Source organism: Schistocerca serialis, chromosome 2 (assembly GCF_023864345.2).
Source record: "Schistocerca serialis cubense isolate TAMUIC-IGC-003099 chromosome 2, iqSchSeri2.2, whole genome shotgun sequence".
Taxonomy (NCBI): Eukaryota; Metazoa; Arthropoda; class Insecta; order Orthoptera; family Acrididae; genus Schistocerca; species Schistocerca serialis.
This window is the reverse complement of record NC_064639.1, coordinates 1,108,544,407-1,108,567,099: the sequence shown is the minus strand read 5'-3', so window position 1 is coordinate 1,108,567,099 and position 22,693 is coordinate 1,108,544,407. Positions and strand designations below refer to the sequence as shown.

The window sequence follows — 22,693 nt, the reverse complement described above, 5'->3', positions numbered from 1 at the left end:
AGGCATAGGATATGTGGTCATGCATGGCAGACAAATGACATGCGTATCTGCTGAGGAGAAAGTCACGGCGGTAGGACAGCGATCTGAAGAAATACGAGATCTCAAAGTGGTCATGAGGATGCAATTTTGTTTCCTGAAGGCAGAGAACAAGTTTATGCTGTGATTCTAAGAGCAGCCATAAATCCTCTTTGTTGGATCAAAGTCCGCGAATGTTCCATTGGAGGAGAGTCATGACGAGGAAAAAATGAAGGGGTGCCACCTCGGCAGCTCCCAAGTGCCAGCCTTTGAAGACTTGTTGCTACAGGGCGCAGAGGCAGGAGTATCCTGCTCCATGAGGTCTACAAAAGTGTCAGCATTCTTCTGCTGTCGGCCTGTGGAGTCCAGGGCAAAAAACAGTTCGTGGTGTGCACTGGTGACATGGAGGTCGGCCGGGTGAGGGTATTACGTGGTGATAATGTCGAAGAGGATCTTCGAGTCAGCGAAGGAGAAGATCATTTGCCTTTGACTTCTTCGAGCCTGTCCAGTTAGCAGGGAAAGACTCAGGTGTTGGTTAACTGGAGGGGCGTAAGAAGTCTTCATGGGAGTATTCCTTCTGTCCTTTCTGTCCTGCAGGTTGTGTAACTGGTGACTTTGCCCCGTGAGGTGTGTGTTTGGTGGTGTGTTGCACAGCTGAAGGAGGAGACAGGGACACTACCATAATGCTGGGTGATTTCACAAACACAGTGCTAAATTTGAGGTCACATGTCTGCGTGGCCATTTCCTTCATGGAGTGAGATGTAACAAGAACAATACTGTAGGTGCCAGATGGTAGAACGCAGGGTTTCTGACATGCCAACAGCTTGCAAACAACCAGGTAAGGCACTTTTTTCTTTCACCCAGATATCATGGACAGCTTGCTCATAGAGATACATGGGACAATCGCAGGAGGAGGTGGCATGGTTGTCATTGCAGTTGATGCAGCGGGGAGAAGGAGGCAGACAATTACCCTTGTGAGCATCCCTACCACAGGTTATACATTTGGCTGGGTGTCAACAGGACTCTTTGAGTGTGGGTATAATGATGACACTGGTAGCAGCACACTGGGTTCAGAATATACTGTCTGACTGTGATAATTTCATAACACGCTTTGATCTTTGATGGTAGAACCATTCTATCAAAATTGAGAAAGAGTGTACGTGGGGGCACTAAGAAAGCATCTACTTTTTTCATCACTTGATGGACGGCAATAACCCCCTTGTCAGAGAGAAACGTTTGAATTCCTGCTTTGGTTAGACCATTGAGCATCCTAGTGTAAATATCACCACAGGAATAATTCAGCGTTTAATGGACCTCAATGCAAACAGGATAGCCATCGAGGAGTGAAGCTGCAAGCAGTTGTTGTGCTTGAAAATCAGACGTAGTCTCTACTTGTCGACCTGGGATTGGGAATTACGCGTTACCCTGTCACCTGTTACTCGTCAGACACATAGGCTGGCCTTCAGGAGCACACAGGGAGGAAGAAAAAGAGGAACCTCAAACACTGAAGCAGAGGAAGGATAAGAGAAAGCGAATGAAGAAAGAAAAAAGGCACAGTGGGGAGTATTCTGATACTGACTACAAAAAAAGCAGAACACATTTCCAAAAACAACCCAGACATGTTCCCCAAGGGAGGTAAAAAGAGGATAGACATACAGCATGGAAGGGAAAAGATGCTGCAAAGGCTGGGGCCCCATGGTTGGCAAGCACGAACCTGCCAAAGAGTGGCAAGCCCCCTGGGATGGGAAGAGGTACTGAATAGAATTGCGGAGAAGAGGGATTTGTGGCACAACCTGACTAGAAAAAGGGATCAGTTGGTAGAACTCATTCTGAGGCTCAAGGGATCACCAATTTAGTATTGGAGGGAAGTGTGTGTGGGGGGGGGGGGGGGGAGGGGGGGGCTAAAAATTTTAGAGGCAGACTAAGAGATGAATACAGTAAACAGATTCAGAGGGATGTAGGTTGCAGTAGTTACTCAGAGATGAAGAGGCTTGCACGGGATAGAGTAGCATGGAGAGCTACATCAAACCAGTCTATGGACTGAAGACCACAACAACAACATTAACATCAAGCAGTTCGCCCCACTCACAGGAGTCGTCAGTGTAGTCTCTCCAGCTTATTCGCTCTCTCCTCTACATTTTGATATTGCTAACTGCTGTCTATATGTATTTCAATTTGAAGCACCACAGGGCTCTGCCTGTCTGACTTCTAGCATAGCTAAATGAGTGGTTGAGGTTAGCTTTATTTTTTTGTCAAAGTGATTGTATACATGACTGTATGTCTGTATCTGTTATTCCCTAAATGGTCTGGTTATTGTGGATACTGGTCTATTATTTGAAGTGTTGGGGTATTGTGTGCCTAATGGTGAATTAGTTGGTGGGGCGAAGTTGAAGTCTTTTAATGTAAAGTTACCGACTTTCATTAATGCATGTTAGTATGGATGGTTCGTCTAATAATTCTTTGATGTGTGTGTTGGGTGTATATCTATTGGTGTCTGCTATGGTATGGAAGATACGGTTTTGGAGATTTTGAAGTTTGTGCCGCCATTGACCAATATCCATATAATATAGCAGGGAGGATAACAGCTCTGTACAGTCACAGCTTCATTTCTACTGTCAGCCCCCCCACCCTTTAGGAGTGGGTACAGGCGATTAAATGCTGTACTGCCTTTATGAGCCCTTTTTATTTGTTTTCCAAATGTCAGCTTTCTATCTGACTCTAATCCTAGGTAGGTTGCCGAGCCGCTCTAGTCGATGTCTATGCCTGCAACTGAAATCTGCCTGCTTGGGGGGGATTAACTTTCTGATGGATATTATTGCTTTGACATTGGAACGCCTTTTGCACTTTTAATGTTGACACTTATTCTTTTAATTTGACTGAAAATTATTGTAACATTCCTGTATGCTGGGTCATCCTTGTGCCATTTTGCATCAGCTTCCTTCCATTTCCAAGTGATTTCATTTCTAAGTGTTATCCTGTTGTAGTACTCATTTCTTTTTCTGAAAATTTTGTGTTCCCTTCTTTCATCTGTTGTTTGAATTATTTCTTCTGTCACCCAAGGAGTCCTAGCAGTTACTTTCCTCTTACCTATATTTGTGTGTTCATCTTCGGTGATTTCCCTTTTTAGGTATGTCAGTTTCTCTGCAACTGAATTGCCTACAGTGCTATTCACTATTGCGATCATCCCTAAGGCCCCAGAAAACCTGAAATGTAAATATCCTCAATACTTAAGTATTTCCTTTCCTTATTTGTTGATTCTTCCTGGTGAGAAATAAACTTTGGCCTACTCTTCATCATTACTGAACTGTGAACTGAGTTTGCTCCTAGGTATGACTTACTATCTTGTTTCTGGTTTACGAATCTGTGTCACCTTGATGTAATCCTTTTGGAAACTTCTTTTCTCTTTTATGAATTTCTAGCTTTCTTGTCACATTTGACTACTGACAGTCCACATGTCAACTTGTGGAATGTTATCCTATTATTCATTTTGAATCTCTTTCTCATAGTCACTACTCCTCTGGCAGTCCTCCAGTCTGGGACGGCTCACCTGAAGATGACTGGCAGGTGCCCAGTTGAAATATCGTGCGAAGTATTGAACGACGACCGGCTGCAAGCCCGAAATTTGCTTGAACAGTCAATTCGCTGGGAAAATTTTAAAATTCACATCGGTCCTCCTGTAAGTTCAGAGAGGGACTAACTCGGAATACTGGTACTTTTTCAATGCCTGTCCGCAAGTCCTGTGGAGACACAACGTGTCTTACTGAAGTATTATGATTGTTGATAAGTATATATGTGCAACAACATTTTGATAAGCTATTATTTGAAATTGTTGTAGAGCCTTAAACAGTATTTTATATGTTAGTTATTGTCAATGTGCATCTGTAATAGTACAAGGCAGCAGAAGTATGAATTTAGAATTATGTCATATTGTAAGATTACCTGAGTTTTGTAGAATGTTTAATGGATGAAATATTTTATGAAATTGTTATGCATTGTTTTCAAACAAATTTCACTGTAACGTGTAGGATTATGATAAGACATTTAATTCTTGCAACTATATTTTCTGTTTTTATTAATTTGGGTATTTAGTTTTTATTCATTCTAAAATATGAACGATTTTCAGGCTCTTATAACAGCGAATCAAAGACAGTTACAGACAGAAGATGACTTATATAGGCTAGCAAAAGCAGAAGACGAGAGACTGCAACTTTTGATGAAGGACATTAACAAAAACCTCGAGGATTTAGAAGATCGTATAAATTCTATGCAAGTAAGTTTGTCCTTGTTTCTTTGGCAAAATGAGATGCAAACCCCATCAGAGAAACAGATAAGATATATTGCTCTGCCATTTATTATGTGCTCAGATGAAATATTTGAGATGATTTGTTCATCTGCTTCAGTCTTTTAAGAAAATTCTTTATGGAGATCTCAGTATTTTGTAGTCTCATTGATAACTGTTCAGAAATATGTGTGTCTGGACACACTTTTTCAGATATTATGACTCTAAATGAAAATTTCTTACAGAACTAATATAATGAGATGAATAAGACCATACTGCAACTTGATATCTTGAGTCGCAGCAAGTTAGTACACATTCAGTTGGAAGATTAATTTTATGTCAGTTTCGTGACAAGGCTTACAGAGATGAGATTGCATGTGAAGTCCTTTAATAGAAGCAATATTAGTTCACATTATTTAGTTAGATTTTGTTGTAACAGTCATAATTTACAGAATTTCTTACACTGTTACCAGTCACTTTGTTAATAATTTACATTGTTGAATTATATAGTTCTTCTCAATGTTCTCAGCTTGAGATCCTACCAGCCACACTTCCTGGATGAAAGATTGTAGGGTTTTCTTCATGAGATTGTAGGGTATTCTTCATGTGCATGATTTTAATTAGACTGACTGAAACTATTGTAAAAGTGCATCAATTGCTCAGTGCATCCTTTCTCCAGAAAAACTGAACTTCTGCAAAATTAAATCATGCTCAGTTCTTTTGATTATAACCAATAATTAAATTGGGATATAAAAATTCATTTCATTTTGTTTTTTATTTAGATTCCATGTATGAAATTCAATGAAGTTTAACTGATGCAATGTACTATCTGTGGCATAAAACCTGACTCAACACAGAATCTTCGGTATAAGTTGTTCACTTAAGTTACCAATAAAACTGGCCTTCCCTCATATTTCTTGAGTCCAGCCAACTGAATGATTTGGCAACACAGTAAAATATGGAGGTTTCTTCAGGAAGTATTGTCTTCTGCTGAAGCTGGTTAAATACTGTATTTTCTCTTGGTACAGCCATAAATGTCACACAATGTGGACACTAAGTCACAAGTTCGAGTCTATTCCTTCCTTACTTTTTTTAAACCACATTCCATCAGTCTTCTGAAAGTATTAATACAGAACCTCAAAGACAATTTACTTTACTGTCTAACCCACTAGTAGTAGCAGAACGTTCCAGAAACATTCCTGCAAAAGAGCTCATGAGTTTGTCACAATCAGAACAGTTTTTGCTTGAGTGTTTCCTTGCCGTGCAGCAGGCACCCGCTGCCAGCAACTGGCTGCCTGACATCAGCGGGCACCTGCCCAAGTGATCACGACATGGCCCACCTTGGGCATGTATATTCTTTTGCATTGGCAAGCATAAAACTGTTTATTTATTTATTTTATTTAGCTTTATTTACCCAAGGATCATCTCACAATGATATAGAATCTGTCAAGGTAATACAGTGCAAATCAATAGGCCAAAATATGCAACACACTATGTACATAACATACCTTAACAGAATAGAACAGGTAGCCTATGAGGACTGGACAGGTGGTCCGCTGTGTCCTTGGTTAGGGAACAGTTCCAGTATATGCAATGGCAGTCTAAGAAAACCACAGAAAAACAAAATCAAGATGGCTGGATGGAGCAGCTCCAAAAATGACTGTCTGGTAGTCTGAACTGTTGAGACAAGCAGCATCAAGTTGTAACTCGTTCTGACTTGTCAGTGAGCATCGAGATATGCCCCCCCCCCATGAACCATGGACCTTGCCGTTGGTGGGGAGGCTTGCGTGCCTCAGCGATGCAGATAGCCGTACCGTAGGTGCAACCACAACGGAGGGGTATCTGTTGAGAGGCCAGACAAACGTGTGGTTCCTGAAGAGGGGTAGCAGCCTTTTCAGTAGTTGCAAGGGCAACAGTCTGGATGATTGACTGATCTGGCCTTGTAACAATAACCAAAACAGCCTTGCTATGCTGGTACTGCGAACGGCTGAAAGCAAGGGGAAACTACAGCCGTAATTTTTCCCGAGGGCATGCAGCTTTACTGTATTATTAAATGATGATGGCATCCTCTTGGGTAAAATATTCCGGAGGTAAAATAGTCCCCCATTCGGATCTCCGGGCGGGGACTACTCAAGAGGATGTCGTTATCAGGAGAAAGAAAACTGGCGTTCTACGGATCGGAGCGTGGAATGTCAGATCCCTTAATCGGGCAGGTAGGTTAGAAAATTTAAAAAGGGAAATGGATAGGTTGAAGTTAGATATAGTGGGAATTAGTGAAGTTCAGTGGCAGGAGGAACAAGACTTCTGGTCAGGTGACTACAGCATTATAAACACAAAATCAAATAGGGGTAATGCAGGAGTAGGTTTAATAATGAATAGGAAAATAGGAATGCAGGTAAGCTACTACAAACAGCATAGTGAACGCATTATTGTGGCCAAGATAGATACGAAGCCCACACCTACTACAGCAGTACAAGTTTATATGCCAACTGGCTCTGCAGATGACGAAGAAATTGAAGAAATGCATGATGAAATAAAAGAAATTGTTCAGATTGTGAAGGGAGACGAAAATTTAATAGTCATGGGTGACTGGAATTCGAGTGTAGGAAAAGGGAGAGAAGGAAACATAGTAGGTGAATATGTATTGGGGCTAAGAAATGAAAGAGGAAGCCACCTGATAGAATTTTGCACAGAGCACAACATAATCATAACTAACACTTGGTTTAAGAATCATGAAAGAAGGTTGTATACATGGAAGAACCCTGGAGATACTAAAAGGTATCAGATAGATTATATAATGGTAAGACAGAGATTTAGGAACCAGGTTTTAAATTGTAAGACATTTCCAGGGGCAGATGTGGACTCTGACCACAATCTATTGGTTATGACCTGTAGATTAAAACTGAAGAAACTGCAAAAAGGTGGGAATTTAAGGAGATGGGACCTGGATAAACTGAAAGAACGAGAGGTTGTAGAGAGTTTCAGGGAGAGCATAAGGGAACAATTGACAGGAATGGGGGAAAGAAATACAGTAGAAGAAGAATGGGTAGCTTTGAGGGATGAAGTAGCGAAGGCAGCAGAGGATCAAGTAGGTAAAAAGACGAGGGCTAGTAGAAATCCTTGGGTAACAGAAGAAATATTGAATTTAATTGATGAAAGGAGAAAATATAAAAATGCAGTAAATGTAGCAGGCAAAAAGGAATACAAATGTCTCAAAAATGAGATCGACAGGAAGTGCAAAATGGCTAAGCAGGGATGGCTAGAGGACAAATGTAAGGATGTAGAGGCCTATCTCACTAGGGGTAAGATAGATACTGCCTATAGGAAAATTAAAGAGACCTTTGGAGATAAGAGAACGACTTGTATGAATATCAAGAGCTCAGATGGAAACCCAGTTCTAAGCAAAGAAGGGAAAGCAGAAAGGTGGAAGGAGTATATAGAGGGTCTATACAAGGGCGATGTACTTGAGGACAATATTATGGAAATGGAAGAGGATGTAGATGAAGATGAAATGGGAGATATGATACTGCGTGAAGAGTTTGACAGAGCACGGAAAGACCTGAGTCGAAACAAGGCCCCCGGAGTAGACAATATTCCATTGGAACTACTGACGGCCGTGGGAGAGCCAGTCCTGACAAAACTCTACCATCTGGTGAGCAAGATGTATGAAACAGGCGAAATACCCTCAGACTTCAAGAAGAATATAATAATTCCAATCCCAAAGAAAGCAGGTGTTGACAGATGTGAAAATTACCAAACTATCAGCTTAATAAGTCACAGCTGCAAAATACTAACACGAATTCTTTACAGACGAATGGAAAAACTAGTAGAAGCCAACCTCGGGGAAGATCAGTTTGGATTCCGTAGAAACACTGGAACACGTGAGGCAATACTGACCTTACGACTTATCTTAGAAGAAAGATTAAGGAAAGGCAAACCTACGTTTCTAGCATTTGTAGACTTAGAGAAAGCTTTTGACAATGTTGACTGGAATACTCTCTTTCAAATTCTAAAGGTGGCAGGGGTAAAATACAGGGAGCGAAAGGCTATTTACAATTTGTACAGAAACCAGATGGCAGTTATAAGAGTCGAGGGACATGAAAGGGAAGCAGTGGTTGGGAAGGGAGTAAGACAGGGTTGTAGCCTCTCCCCGATGTTGTTCAATCTGTATATTGAGCAAGCAGTAAAGGAAACAAAAGAAAAATTCGGAGTAGGTATTAAAATTCATGGAGAAGAAATAAAAACTTTGAGGTTTGCCGATGACATTGTAATTCTGTCAGAGACAGCAAACGACTTGGAAGAGCAGTTGAATGGAATGGACAGTGTCTTGAAAGGAGGATATAAGATGAACATCAACAAAAGCAAAACAAGGATAATGGAATGTAGTCTAATTAAGTCGGGTGATGCTGAGGGAATTAGATTAGGAAATGAGGCACTTAAAGTAGTAAAGGAGTTTTGCTATTTGGGGAGCAAAATAACTGATGATGGTCGAAGTAGAGAGGATATAAAATGTAGGCTGGCAATGGCAAGGAAAGCGTTTCTGAAGAAGAGAAATTTGTTAACATCCAGTATTGATTTAAGTGTCAGGAAGTCGTTTGTGAAAGTATTTGTATGGAGTGTAGCCATGTATGGAAGTGAAACATGGACGATAAATAGTTTGGACAAGAAGAGAATAGAAGCTTTCGAAATGTGGTGCTACAGAAGAATGCTGAAGATTAGATGGGTAGATCACATAACTAATGAGGAAGTATTGAATAGGATTGGGGAGAATAGAAGTTTGTGGCACAACTTGACCAGAAGAAGGGATCGGTATTAGGACATGTTCTGAGGCATCAAGGGATCACCAATTTAGTATTGGAGCGCAGCGTGGAGGGTAAAAATCGTAGAGGGAGACCAAGAGATGAATACACTAAGCAGATTCAGAAGGATGTAGGTTGCAGTAGGTACTGGGAGATGAAAAAGCTTGCACAGGATAGAGTAGCATGGAGAGCTGCATCAAACCAGTCTCAGGACAGAAGACCACAACAACAACAACATCGAGATATGCTAGAGTGAGGTGGTGTTTACCATGTCTGCTGCACATCATGGATTTTGAACAAACTGTGAACATTAAGTTCTGTTTCAAGTTACAAAAATGTGCCAAAAAAAAACTTATGAAATGTTGAAATTAGTATGATGGTAACATAACTCTGAAGACTGTTTACAAGTGGTATGAGCAATTTTAATGTGGAAGTGATTTGGTAGAAGACATGCAACATTTGAGACACCCATTAAGCTCAGAAACAGGAGACATGCAAAAAGCGGCAAAAATTGCTTGTTCAAACAGGTGAGTAACTATTCAAGAGCTTACTGAAGAACTTGGCATCTTGTATGGGTCTGTGCAAAGCATTTTAAATGATAATTTGTAAGTGAGACAAGTGAGTGCAAAATCTGTTCGCAGATGAAGGAAAATCGTGTGTCCATTTCAGATGAAGGAAAATCATGTGTCTGTTTGCGTGGAGTTGAAGGATCATCTTCATTCAGATCCAGACTTTGTATCCAAAAGTGTAACTGGAGGTGAAACTTGGGTCTATGGGTATGACCCTGAGATGAATTTTCAGATTTCCCAATAGAAAACCAGTGAATCTCCTCACCATAAAAAGGCATATCAGTCAAAATCGAATATCAAAATCGAGCTCATTGTCCCCCCCCCCCCCCCCCCCCCCTCCCCTTCATTCACCCCACCCCCCTGCCAATGTTGAGGGCATATGGTGATCAGAGTTCATTGCAAGGGGAACAACTGTAAACACTGAATTTCACAAGGATGTACTGCAACATTTGCGAAATGGTGTACAAAGAAAGAGTCCAGAAAAATGGAGCAGTGGCTTCCTTCTTCATCATGACAATGTGTCGTGCCATACCTCACTTTTGGTTAGTGAGTTTTTGGCAAGACAAAGTGTTCCTGGCTCTCCACATCTGCCTTACTCACCAGAGTTTAATAACATGCAACTTCTGGTTCTTCTGAAAAATTAAAGTAGTGCTTAAAGGGAAACATTTTGACACCATTTCTGATACTGGGAGAGCCATGACAGAACAGCAGAATGTCCTTCCAAAAGAAATTTTCCAGAAATGCTTACAGCCATTGAACTGACATTGCTAGCCAAGGACAATACTTTGAAGGAGATCATATCAAATTCCGTGTAAGCTTATTACTTTGTTTCTAATAAAATTGTTCATTGTATTTTTTGATCACACCTTGTATGCATTGGATTTTGCATACTTGTATCTTACGAATGGTGTTTAAGTGTTAAAAAGAAAGGTCTAATATTTGTGGCCCAATGTTTGCTTTGGGTTTAAGGGGAGGGTCAAGATACAGGAGGACAAGTGATATCAGACATTCAAGAGAGAAAAAGATTTTCTTGTTCCAAGAAAGACCATTCTGGCATAAATGATTTTCCACATTCAGGAAGTCTTGATAATTGATATATGTGATGAATTGTGACTATTTAACCTTGTGCAACATTTGCATTCAACAGGCAAGGTTCAGAAGTCAGGTGTAGGAGTACTTCATATTCTAATTTGAAGCAACAAATATCAAAGTGGTTGCTGTTACTGCATTTTTGGTTGAAGATCCTCAGTTCATTCGTTGAGCATTCTTATGCAATATTGTTACTGGTGACAAGTTTCTATGCCTGTATATTATGAGACCTAACAAAACACGTCTCCTTGAGCAAAGAGCAGAGTGAACAGATAATTGTTTGCATCTCCCCAGGGGTATGTCCATTGAAGCTGGCATTTGTTGCAAACAGCTGAGATGCTTTTTCGTTGCAGAGTAGGAAAAATGACCAACAAAACTGTGTCAAGATTTGCTTCTGCATGATAACATCTTCTGCACTCTGCTGATTTTACAAGAAAAGCCATTCATTAGTTTGGTGTAGTAGTCATCTGTCACACACTCATTCTTCTGATCTTGCGCCCTTTCCCATTCTTATTCAACAACTGTCAAGAAAATTCCTTTCCACATGAAAATTCACTTCAAACCTGGCTTGACTATAAACCATAAGATTTATGCATGTGCTGAATCAGTATGAGACTGAACATCATCAGACTGTTTTAGGTAATATAAGAGAATATATTGTTAATGATTAACTTAACTACTCCCCAGACACCAGTATAAACATTGTGTGAAGCCTAAAGCATGTTTGCTACATAGCTGCTTCTGGTCTGAATTAATAAATCTTTATAGGATTCTCAATAAATTCTGAAGACCTCCTTTAGCTTGAGATTTTCTCTGTTATTCAACACTGCACTATCGAGTAGTTTTAATTTTTCCTTTGCTTCAATGACATCATTATTTATTCAGATACTTTTGTTTATATTTTTTGTTTAACTTTTGTGGCTCAACAGGGCATGTGACATCAAAACAGTACTAGAAGTCGGTAGCAAAGTTATCATACTGAAAACTATTATTCTCAGACCATAGTATGTGTGCTAACATGCAGTTCAGTCACTTGATGTTATCATTATGCATAATTCTTGTGCTTACATAGTTTCTTTTTAGTGACAAGGGGCATCTAATTTGCCCCCAACTGAAGTTTTACTGCATGGTGATCAGAGGTGGCTCGTCTTAGAACAGATGTACTGTAGGAAAGATGGGTCATGTTTGTTATTGTGTTACCCAGATATGTTTTGCTGTTGCTAGTTTCTTAGTTGGCTCATGGATAAGTGGGGTCAATTCATGTAACAGGAGGTGTACCTTTTTGGAGACTGTGGCATCATTGGTTAATAAGTCTATATTTATACCCCTGTTATTACAATATTTTTATGAAAAAATCAGCAAGTCAGATAGATTTTTGAAAAAGGTATCAATACATACCCATAGTGGCCTGTACTCGCCAATAATTGCTATAATTTTTTTACCCTATTTTAGATTTACCGCAGCAAATTCTGTGACCCCTTCTATGCAATAACACTGACATCACTTGCTGTAGCAGTGAAGATGGCTACACTACCCTCCAGTCTTGTTTTTCCTTCTAAAGGTGGAACAAAATTTCATGGAGACTAATGTTAATTATGTTTTCAGTATACCAATGCTCTGTTATGACTAAGATGTCAGGTCTATCAACATATGTAAAGATATCCAGAGCATTGTGCTTATTTTTAAAGACTACCAGACTTCTGATGTGTTACATTAAGTCTGACTTTCACCTGCTGGGCCATACAAGTTAGCAAGCTTTACAAGTTTTCCTGGCTTGCCTGCAGTGGCTGTTTGTGTGGCAGATCCTGATTTTGTGGATCATGCCGTTCCATGGCAATGCAGTTACATACACTGCTTTGTATAGAGGTTGACCTAATTTCCTCGGCAGTTAATTTACTGATAGTCTTTTTGCCTCTATTATTCGTGTACATACTGCAAGCTGTGTGCAGGTTCTTTTCTTCAGTAGAGGAAGCTTTCAATGACAAACATAATAACCTGCAGTGTAATGTAAAGGCAATCCACGTGAGCATAGCATATATCTAGGTCCCACAAACTGCAAAGACGTGATGACCATCATTAGCTCTTTAAAATCTTCCTGTTCTGCAAGGCATGGAGGTCTCAGTAGTAATGTATTAGAAGCGTGTAGACAAAATGTGTCTGTACCTGTGTCTGTAGCAGTAAATAATATAGGCCTAATAGAATCAGACATGGAGAGCTACATCAAACTAGTCTCAGGACTGAAGACCACAACAACAACAACAACAACAACAACAACAACAACAGAATCAGGCGCCTTCCAGACAGACTAAAAATAGCCCAGGTAACACTGATCCTTAAAAAAAGTGACAAATAGAAAACTGAAAAATACAGACTAATCTCAATACCTCCTATCTTTTCCAGTTGAAAAGTCATATATAACAGAATTATCAACTTTCTCAACAAGCGTAACCTAATGTTTGAAAATCAAAATGGATTCTTAAAATCTAAATCAACTAGCACAGCAGCTGCTCAGTTAACTGAAGAAGTAATAAGTGGCATTGGGAACAAGCAACATGTTGCAGGTATATACCTCAACCTTGAGAAAGCTTTGGAATATTGCCATCAGAGGCACTGCTTGTGACCTAATAAAGTCTTACATGAGTAACTGTTAACAGTTTGTACTGCTTAAAACTGAATGTGGTGTGCACAAATACGGAATCACTAATATGAAATATGAAGTGCCCCAAGGACTGGAATTGGGTCTTATTCTGATTTCCATTTATGTAAATTGCAAAAAATATTGCTCCAAAAGTTTGAAAGTAGTTCTGTACAGGGGTGATAAGTCCATCATGTGTAAAAAGAAATCATTTAATGAACTAGAGACCAGTTGTAATAGTGTGACAAAAGAAATTATTCAGTACTTTAATGAAAGCCACTTAAATGTAAGCACCAGTAAAATTTGTCTCTTCAACAACAGTAGTTTTAATGATGAAATTAAACTATACATAGGCAGTGAATTAGGAAAAAAAAGAGTTTAGTGTACAGTTCCTCGGTTTAACAATTAAAGGAATATACAAGGGCTATGCTGAAAGTTTTTAGCAGAATATGTGAAAAAACCCCCCCCATGAACCATGGACCTTGCCGTTGGTGGGGAGGCTTGCGTGCCTCAGTGATACAGATAGCCTTACCGTAGGTGCAACCACAACGGAGGGGTATCTGTTGAGAGGCCAGACAAACGTGTGGTTCCTGAAGAGGGGCAGCAGCCTTTTCAGTAGTTGCAAGGGCAACAGTCTGGATGATTGACTGATCTGGCCTTGTAACAATAACCAAAACGGCCTTGCTGTGCTGGTACTGCGAACGGCTGAAAGCAAGGGGAAACTACAGCCGTAATTTTTCCCGAGGACATGCAGCTTTACTGTATGATTACATGATGATGGCGTCCTCTTGGGTAAAATATTCCGGAGGTAAAATAGTCCCCCATTCGGATCTCCGGGCGGGGACTACTCAAGAGGATGTCGTTATCAGGAGAAAGAAAACTGGCGTTCTACGGATCGGAGCGTGGAATGTCAGATCCCTTAATCGGGCAGGTAGGTTAGAAAATTTAAAAAGGGAAATGGATAGGTTGAAGTTAGATATAGTGGGAATTAGTGAAGTTCGGTGGCAGGAGGAACAAGATTTCTGGTCAGGTGAATACAGGGTTATAAACACAAAATCAAATAGGGGTAATGCAGGAGTAGGTTTAATAATGAATAGGAAAATAGGAATGCGGGTAAGCTACTACAAACAGCATAGTGAACGCATTATTGTGGCCAAGATAGATACGAAGCCCACGCCTACTACAGTAGTACAAGTTTATATGCCAACTAGCTCTGCAGATGATGAAGAAATTGAAGAAATGTATGATGAAATAAAAGAAATTATTCAGATTGTGAAGGGAGACGAAAATTTAATAGTCATGGGTGACTGGAATTCGAGTGTAGGAAAAGGGAGAGAAGGAAACATAGTAGGTGAATATGAATTGGGGGACAGAAATGAAAGAGGAAGCCGCCTGGTCGAATTTTGCACAGAGCACAACATAATCATAACTAACACTTGGTTTAAGAATCATGAAAGAAGGTTGTATACATGGAAGAACCCTGGAGATACTAAAAGGTATCAGATAGATTATATAATGGTAAGACAGAGATTTAGGAACCAGGTTTTAAATTGTAAGACATTTCCAGGGGCAGATGTGGACTCTGACCACAATCTATTGGTTATGACCTGTAGATTAAAACTGAAGAAACTGCAAAAAGGTGGGAATTTAAGGAGATGGGACCTGGATAAACTAAAAGAACCAGAGGTTGTACAGAGATTCAGGGAGAGCATAAGGGAGCAATTGACAGGAATGGGGGAAATAAATACAGTAGAAGAAGAATGGGTAGCTTTGAGGGATGAAGTAGTGAAGGCAGCAGAGGATCAAGTAGGTAAAAAGACGAGGGCTAGTAGAAATCCTTGGGTAACAGAAGAAATATTGAATTTAATTGATGAAAGGAGAAAATATAAAAATGCAGTAAGTGAAACAGGCAAAAAGGAATACAAACGTCTCAAAAATGAGATCGACAGGAAGTGCAAAATGGCTAAGCAGGGATGGCTAGAGGACAAATGTAAGGATGTAGAGGCCTATCTCACTAGGGGTAAGATAGATACCGCCTACAGGAAAATTAAAGAGACCTTTGGAGATAAGAGAACGACTTGTATGAATATCAAGAGCTCAGATGGAAACCCAGTACTAAGCAAAGAAGGGAAAGCAGAAAGGTGGAAGGAGTATATAGAGGGTCTATACAAGGGCGATGTACTTGAGGACAATATTATGGAAATGGAAGAGGATGTAGATGAAGATGAAATGGGAGATATGATACTGCGTGAAGAGTTTGACAGAGCACGGAAAGACCTGAGTCGAAACAAGGCCCCCGGAGTAGACAATATTCCATTGGAACTACTGACGGCCGTGGGAGAGCCAGTCCTGACAAAACTCTACCATCTGGTGAGCAAGATGTATGAAACAGGCGAAATACCCTCAGACTTCAAGAAGAATATAATAATTCCAATCCCAAAGAAAGCAGGTGTTGACAGATGTGAAAATTACCAAACTATCAGCTTAATAAGTCACAGCTGCAAAATACTAACACGAATTCTTTACAGACGAATGGAAAAACTAGTAGAAGCCAACCTCGGGGAAGATCAGTTTGGATTCCGTAGAAACACTGGAACACGTGAGGCAATACTGACCTTACGACTTATCTTAGAAGAAAGATTAAGGAAAGGCAAACCTACGTTTCTAGCATTTGTAGACTTAGAGAAAGCTTTTGACAATGTTGACTGGAATACTCTCTTTCAAATTCTAAAGGTGGCAGGGGTAAAATACAGGGAGCGAAAGGCTATTTACAATTTGTACAGAAACCAGATGGCAGTTATAAGAGTCGAGGGACATGAAAGGGAAGCAGTGGTTGGGAAGGGAGTAAGACAGGGTTGTAGCCTCTCCCCGATGTTGTTCAATCTGTATATTGAGCAAGCAGTAAAGGAAACAAAAGAAAAATTCGGAGTAGGTATTAAAATTCATGGAGAAGAAATAAAAACTTTGAGGTTTGCCGATGACATTGTAATTCTGTCAGAGACAGCAAACGACTTGGAAGAGCAGTTGAATGGAATGGACAGTGTCTTGAAAGGAGGATATAAGATGAACATCAACAAAAGCAAAACAAGGATAATGGAATGTAGTCAAATTAAATCGGGTGATGCTGAGGGGATTAGATTAGGAAATGAGGCACTTAAAGTAGTAAAGGAGTTTTGCTATTTGGGGAGCAAAATAACTGATGATGGTCGAAGTAGAGAGGATATAAAATGTAGGCTGGCAATGGCAAGGAAAGCGTTTCTGAAGAAGAGAAATTTGTTAACATCCAGTATTGATTTAAGTGTCAGGAAGTCGTTTGTGAAAGTATTTGTATGGAGTGTAGCCATGTATGGAAGTGAAACATGGACGATAAATAGTTTGGACAAGAAGAGAATAGAAGCTTTCGAAATGTGGTGCTACAGAAGAATGCTGAAGATTAGATGGGTAGATCACATAACTAATGAGGAAGTATTGAATAGGATTGGGGAGAAGAGAAGTTTGTGGCACAACTTGACCAGAAGAAGGGATCGGTTGGTAGGACATGTTCTGAGGCATCAAGGGATCACCAATTTAGTATTGGAGGGCAGCGTGGAGGGTAAAAATCGTAGAGGGAGACCAAGAGATGAATACACTAAGCAGATTCAGAAGGATGTAGGTTGCAGTAGGTACTGGGAGATGAAGAAGCTTGCACAGGATAGAGTAGCATGGAGAGCTGCATCAAACTAGTCTCAGGACTGAAGACCACAACAACAACAACAACAACAACAACATGTGAAAAAAAATTATTTGCAAAAAAAAACATTTACAACTTTTCAAAAAACTCTCCATTAGCATCTATGCATTTTTCCATGATCTGAAACCACTTAGAAAATGTGTCAGTCCAAGCTTCTTTTGGGATGTCACTTAGTGCACTCTTGTATGCTGCAATGGCCTCTTCATCTGATGAAAACCGCTGCCCTCAAATTTTTTCCTTAGTCTTATGGAACAGAAAGAAGTCACATGGGGCCAGGTCAGGTGAATAGGGGGGATGGGGTGACACTTGCACTTTTTCCTTCTCCTGAAAGTCCATCGTTCTAGCAGCCCTGTGCGCAAATGCATTGTCATGATGCATCAGAAGGTGCCCACTCTTGGACTTTGGATGCTGTGACTTCCATGTGGCGATTACTTTTGGAAGACAGTCGTTTATGTACCATTCAGCATTGACTGTACGATGTGTGTCCAAGGTCACAGAGGTGAGATGCCCAATCTTTGTGAAAAAAGTTGCCACCATCTTTTCATCTTTTTTCCAGAGCTCTGACTTTGTCGAACTTTTGTGGGTGGTTCCTCCCCTGGAAAGCACCACACGGAAGACTGTCTCTTCGTTTCTGGTTCAAAATGGTAGACCCACGTTTCATCACCTGTGATGATATTGTAGGTGTCTTGGGACTTCCCTCAATTGAATTTTTCGAGCATGAAATGACAGCAGTCCACTCTCGCCTCCTTTTGGCTTTCTGTCAGGGAATGTGGCACCCAACGGGCACATCTCTTAGTAAGGCCTAAGTGACTATGAATGATGGTCTGTGCTGCTGTTGATCCAATATTTAGGTCCCTTCAATGTCGCAAAATGTAAGATGTGGATCTTCTTTGATCATTTTCCTCACAGCATCAATGTTTTCAGGAGTCACAGCTGTTGCTGGCCGACCAGGACGAGGTTCATCTTCAATTGACTGCCGACCCCTCAAAAACTCACGAAACCAATTTTCAACTGTGGCCCTATAAGGGGAAGCTTCACCAAAAATACGCAGCAAAGAAGAATGGCATTCTTCAGCACTTAAACCCTTTTTGTAATCTTAAAAAGTCATGGCGCGACAGCTCCATCCTGCACCGTCTCTGACTCAGCACTGCCTGTGCTTTCTTACCGCACTGTGGGGGGATCACCGTTAGCCAGGGGCTGCGCGCGCACGTCCCTAGGTCAAAAAACATCGCTCTTTCGAATGAAAACAACCCCATTGTCCTCCGCCTTACGGTTTACCGGCTGCTAAAATCTTTCGGCATAGCCGTCGTAAAGTGGGGCACATACGTTGACATTCTAACATGAAAGTTGTCTAACAATATGTGAGGTGAAGTCAAAAAGTAAAGAGATTTCTGTAATTTCTTGCCATAGGGCTAGGTAACACTGCTAGTATCCAGGGCTGAAGTATAGTCATCTGCAACAATTCTGTACAACGTGTCACTTTTATTCCCGCGTTAGTCGTCGTATTGTAACAAACCATGAAACAAGGCAGCTGCACAAAGGAGGAAATGAGGAGAGTGATTTGCTTTTTGTTTGCAGAAATTATTTGTCAAATTGAAGTGCTGTATGGTGATAGCTGTTTATCCTGAAATAAGATCTAAGAATGGATAGAGTACTTCAAACATGAAGAACTTCTTTATGTGACAAGGAAAGATCGGGCAGGTCATCGACGTCAACAACTGGGGACAATATGGGAGTCATTGAGGGTATGGTGATGGAAAACAGGCAAATCACAGTGGACAGAAGCACCAATACTTATGTATCAGTCATGGTTCAGTGTATTTCATCTTAAAAGGCTAAATTTTTGGAAAATATGTGCAAGGTGGGTACCAAAAGAATTGCCAGCCCAGGAAAGGCACAATGGATGGACATTTCTCGTAAACATTTCGCCTGTTATCATTGCAAGGCAGGATTTCTTTCTTCTTCTTCTTCCTTCTTTTTTTTTCTGTCAAATCATTATTGTAGACGAAACATGGGTGCATCATCATGAACCGCAAAGTAAGGCTGCGAGCATAGTTTGGAAACTCCCATCATCACCACAAGTTAAGAAATTTAAACATCAACCGTCAGCTGTAAGATTATACTAACACTATTCTGGGACGTGGAAGGTCTGGTAGTTATTCATCTCACCGCAAGAGTCGAAACCGTGAACAGTGAAGGCTATTGTGATGTGTTGCTAACTAAACTGAAACCTGCAATCAGATGCAGACATTGATGGCCGACACAATAAAGGAGTTGGGATTTGAATTGTTGGCAGACCTGCCACACAGTCCAGACCTGGCTCTTAGTGATTTCCGTATGGTCCAAACATTTGCAGGAGGTGCTCAGAAGAAGAAGATTTGCAGCTGAAGCAGAAGTCATTGACGCCGTGCAAAATTGGTTACAGGTGCAACTAAAAACTTCTCTGACAGAATCAAAAAACTTGTGAAATTATTGGAAAAAGTGTGTTGAAGTTGTAATCTTTCTCTGCCACACATCACTATTAAAATTTGTTAGTCTGTTCATTATTTTCAAAAGTTTCGAGAGGTGTAAGATATACAAAAGAAAACTTTTACTTATCTTCATTATCTCATAGTTGTTGGCTCCAAGTCTTGCGTCTAGGGTACATTCTTGAGGCTGTAATTTACATAACGTTGCGGGTTCTTGTTGAACTGAATAACTGATGAAGAGTTTCCCATTGCTATGAATATATTTTTATTTTATTCCATTCTTTTATATCACACCGACTTTACAATTCCACTTCAGAACATGAATTCACATTGTTGTTGACAAACTTAGAAAAATGTCTACATCCATCAGAGGCATGTCCACCACTACTTTCATTCTGTGGTATTCACAATATTCCAAAGAGTTTACAAAGCAAAAGAGTTTACAAACTTTCTTGACAAAAGAAAACTCATCACCAAGCTATAACACTTTTGTAGATGAGTCCAGAAACAAATTTAATAATTTGCATCAGATTGTACAATTTATATTATGAATTTTAAATGCACCAGAATTTCATAATTTCGGATATTTTTAAAAGAATAGTAATTTTGACTGTATGTACAGAGTAGTAACAAATTAATTTCTTTTTACATACTTTAACCTAAAACACAACACATCATATACAAAATCATATGAAGTTCATTCAGTTAGACAGCTGATATAATGTTCACCCATACAAGAATCAATAGTGTACATGGTGGGCTTACCACATGTTTCTATGTAAAAAAAAAGGCAATGTCAGAGGAGGGTGACCTCACAAAATTTGGAAACAGAATGTTTACAATATTTTGTGACAGACTATAATGTTTGCCAAACGGGTACATAATGATGCCCAGAATAGCAGATGTATAGAATTATCTGATACATAACATTTTACAGAAAACATAAGAAAAATATCTGCTATACAAATCATAATCTATACATATATCAGGATACTGCTTTCAAATTTTCAGATCTGTGGAACATACTATCACAGGACAAATAATACAAAATCAAAACTATAACATTACACCACTAAGCTATAGAAATAATTACAAAGATGAGGTAAATTACTAGAATTACAAAATTTTAAGTTACGATCTATACAGTCAAACCTTCAAAGCCTTCAAAAGATAAGAGAAAAAATTTCAGAGCCTAAGTGTGCGACCAGTTAGCCGACTTGAAAGAACTCACAACGGCGGGTACAGACCAGAACTAGGAATCAGTCAGCCATATAAACCATAGTATTTATGGATATGTTGACTCATGAAAGAACAAACTAATGGGAAAAATATTAGGGCCTAAGTTTACGGTGCGGAGATCGACCCATGAATCCAAACCACACTGGGTACAAACCAGCAAAAAATGTTTCGACACAACAAAATGAATAAAATACATAATCATATCAATTAGTTACACACACACACACACACACACACACAGAGTCACGATGACCAGGGATACCCAAAACAGAGCTATGCATGAGTCTGTCCACAACTCAAGATCCAGTCAGATACAATATTGCAATACTCAGGATAGATTCAAGTAAACATAGTCATAAATAGCTTTGAATGATGACACAGTCCAGTAGCTTGAGAACCAAAATCAGAGTATGAAAGCAAATACATAATCATTTTATTACATTGTTGGTACTAGTAAATGTCTTCCACAATATTTACTAATTGTCCATACAACTAACCTACATACTCAAAGACTTAGAAGATTAATTTACAATTGATAAAAAAGATATACATACTGATTTAAAGTTAAATAATTATTGGAAAGTCAGCCGCCCCTATAAAAAAAAGAAAAACATGCATTTATAACACTGTCTTTAGCAGTCTTGGCTAACAATTCACAAATATTAGTCACAACACAAGTCCAGTCGACTGATGCTCGAGTACGTTACCCAACACCCATTGTCTCTTGCAAGTTGACTGGTCCAGCAGGGTAGGCCATACAGCAGTGTGGGGAATGGATCTGCCCATATCTTTCAGTTTCCTCTTTAGAGTTCTTAACATTCGCTCCAATGGATAGGTAAGTTCCTGTCTAGCATTCACATCAAATCCTGAAACACTGTGTTGTGTACTAAATATGCTGTTCAATACCTTCTTCATATCACATGAGATATGTTCTTCCTAGTAACTTTTAAAGTTAGTTATATGGGATTTATGTCAGTTGAGATTAAAGGATATTCACATATGAAACATTAATAATCAGAGTTAAAAGCAATAAAAAGAAAGGACTAATGAGGCAATACACTCAGATATGCTCAGATGCTATTCCTAATCTTTACAGTACAAATTATGAATAGTGTCCCATTCCAAAACTGCAAAAGGATCTACTCATTTAGTCTCATGAGGGAAACATTCCATGTGGGAAAAATATATTTAAGAACAAAGGTGATGTGACTTACCATATGAAAGCACTGGCATGTCTGCTTGTGTCTGTATATGTGTGGATGGATATGTGTGTGTGTGCGAGTGTATACCCGTCCTTTTTTCCCCCTAAGGTAAGTCTTTCCGCTCCCGGGATTGGAATGACTCCTTACCCTCTCCCTTAAAACCCACTTCCTTTCGTCTTCCCCTCTCCTTCCCTCTTTCCTGATGAGGCAATAGTTTGTTGTGAAGCTTTCGCAACAAACTGTTGCCTCATCAGGAAAGAGGGAAGGAGAGGGAAAGACGAAAGGAAGTGGGTTTTAAGGGAGAGGGTAAGGAGTCATTCCAATCCCGGGAGCGGAAAGACTTACCTTAGGGGGATGGATATGTGTGTGTGTGCGAGTGTATACCCGTCCTTTTTTCCCCCTAAGGTATGTATATATATATTGCTTCATCAGGAAAGAGGGAAGGAGAGGGAAAGACGAAAGGATGTGGGTTTTAAAGGAGAGGGTAAGGAGTCATTCCAATCCCGGGAGCGGAAAGACTTACCTTGGGGGGAGAAAAGGACGGGTATACACTCGCACACACACACATATCCATCCACACATATACAGACACAAGCAGATATATTAAAAGGCAAAGAGTTTGGGCAGAGATGGCAGTCGAGGTGTACGTGCAGAGGCAAAGATGTTGT

At 39.9% G+C, this 22,693-nt stretch overlaps 1 protein-coding gene across 5 annotated transcripts in view; it reads left to right on the top strand.

Moving 5' to 3' along the window:
- Positions 1-22,693, top strand: part of LOC126458565 (coiled-coil domain-containing protein 39) — a 502,134-nt gene that overhangs the window by 137,736 nt on the left and 341,705 nt on the right. For 4 of the 5 annotated variants that reach the window (XR_007585661.1, XM_050095693.1, XM_050095692.1 and 1 more), the window contains one exon: positions 4,139-4,285. The exons of the other annotated variant lie outside the window; for it this stretch is intronic. Coding sequence is in view for 3 of the 4 variants with exons in the window: in XM_050095692.1 (XP_049951649.1) it covers positions 4,139-4,285 (147 nt within the window). In the remaining variant the exon portion in view is untranslated. The remainder of the gene's footprint in view (positions 1-4,138; positions 4,286-22,693) is intronic. 5 annotated transcript variants of the gene reach the window in all.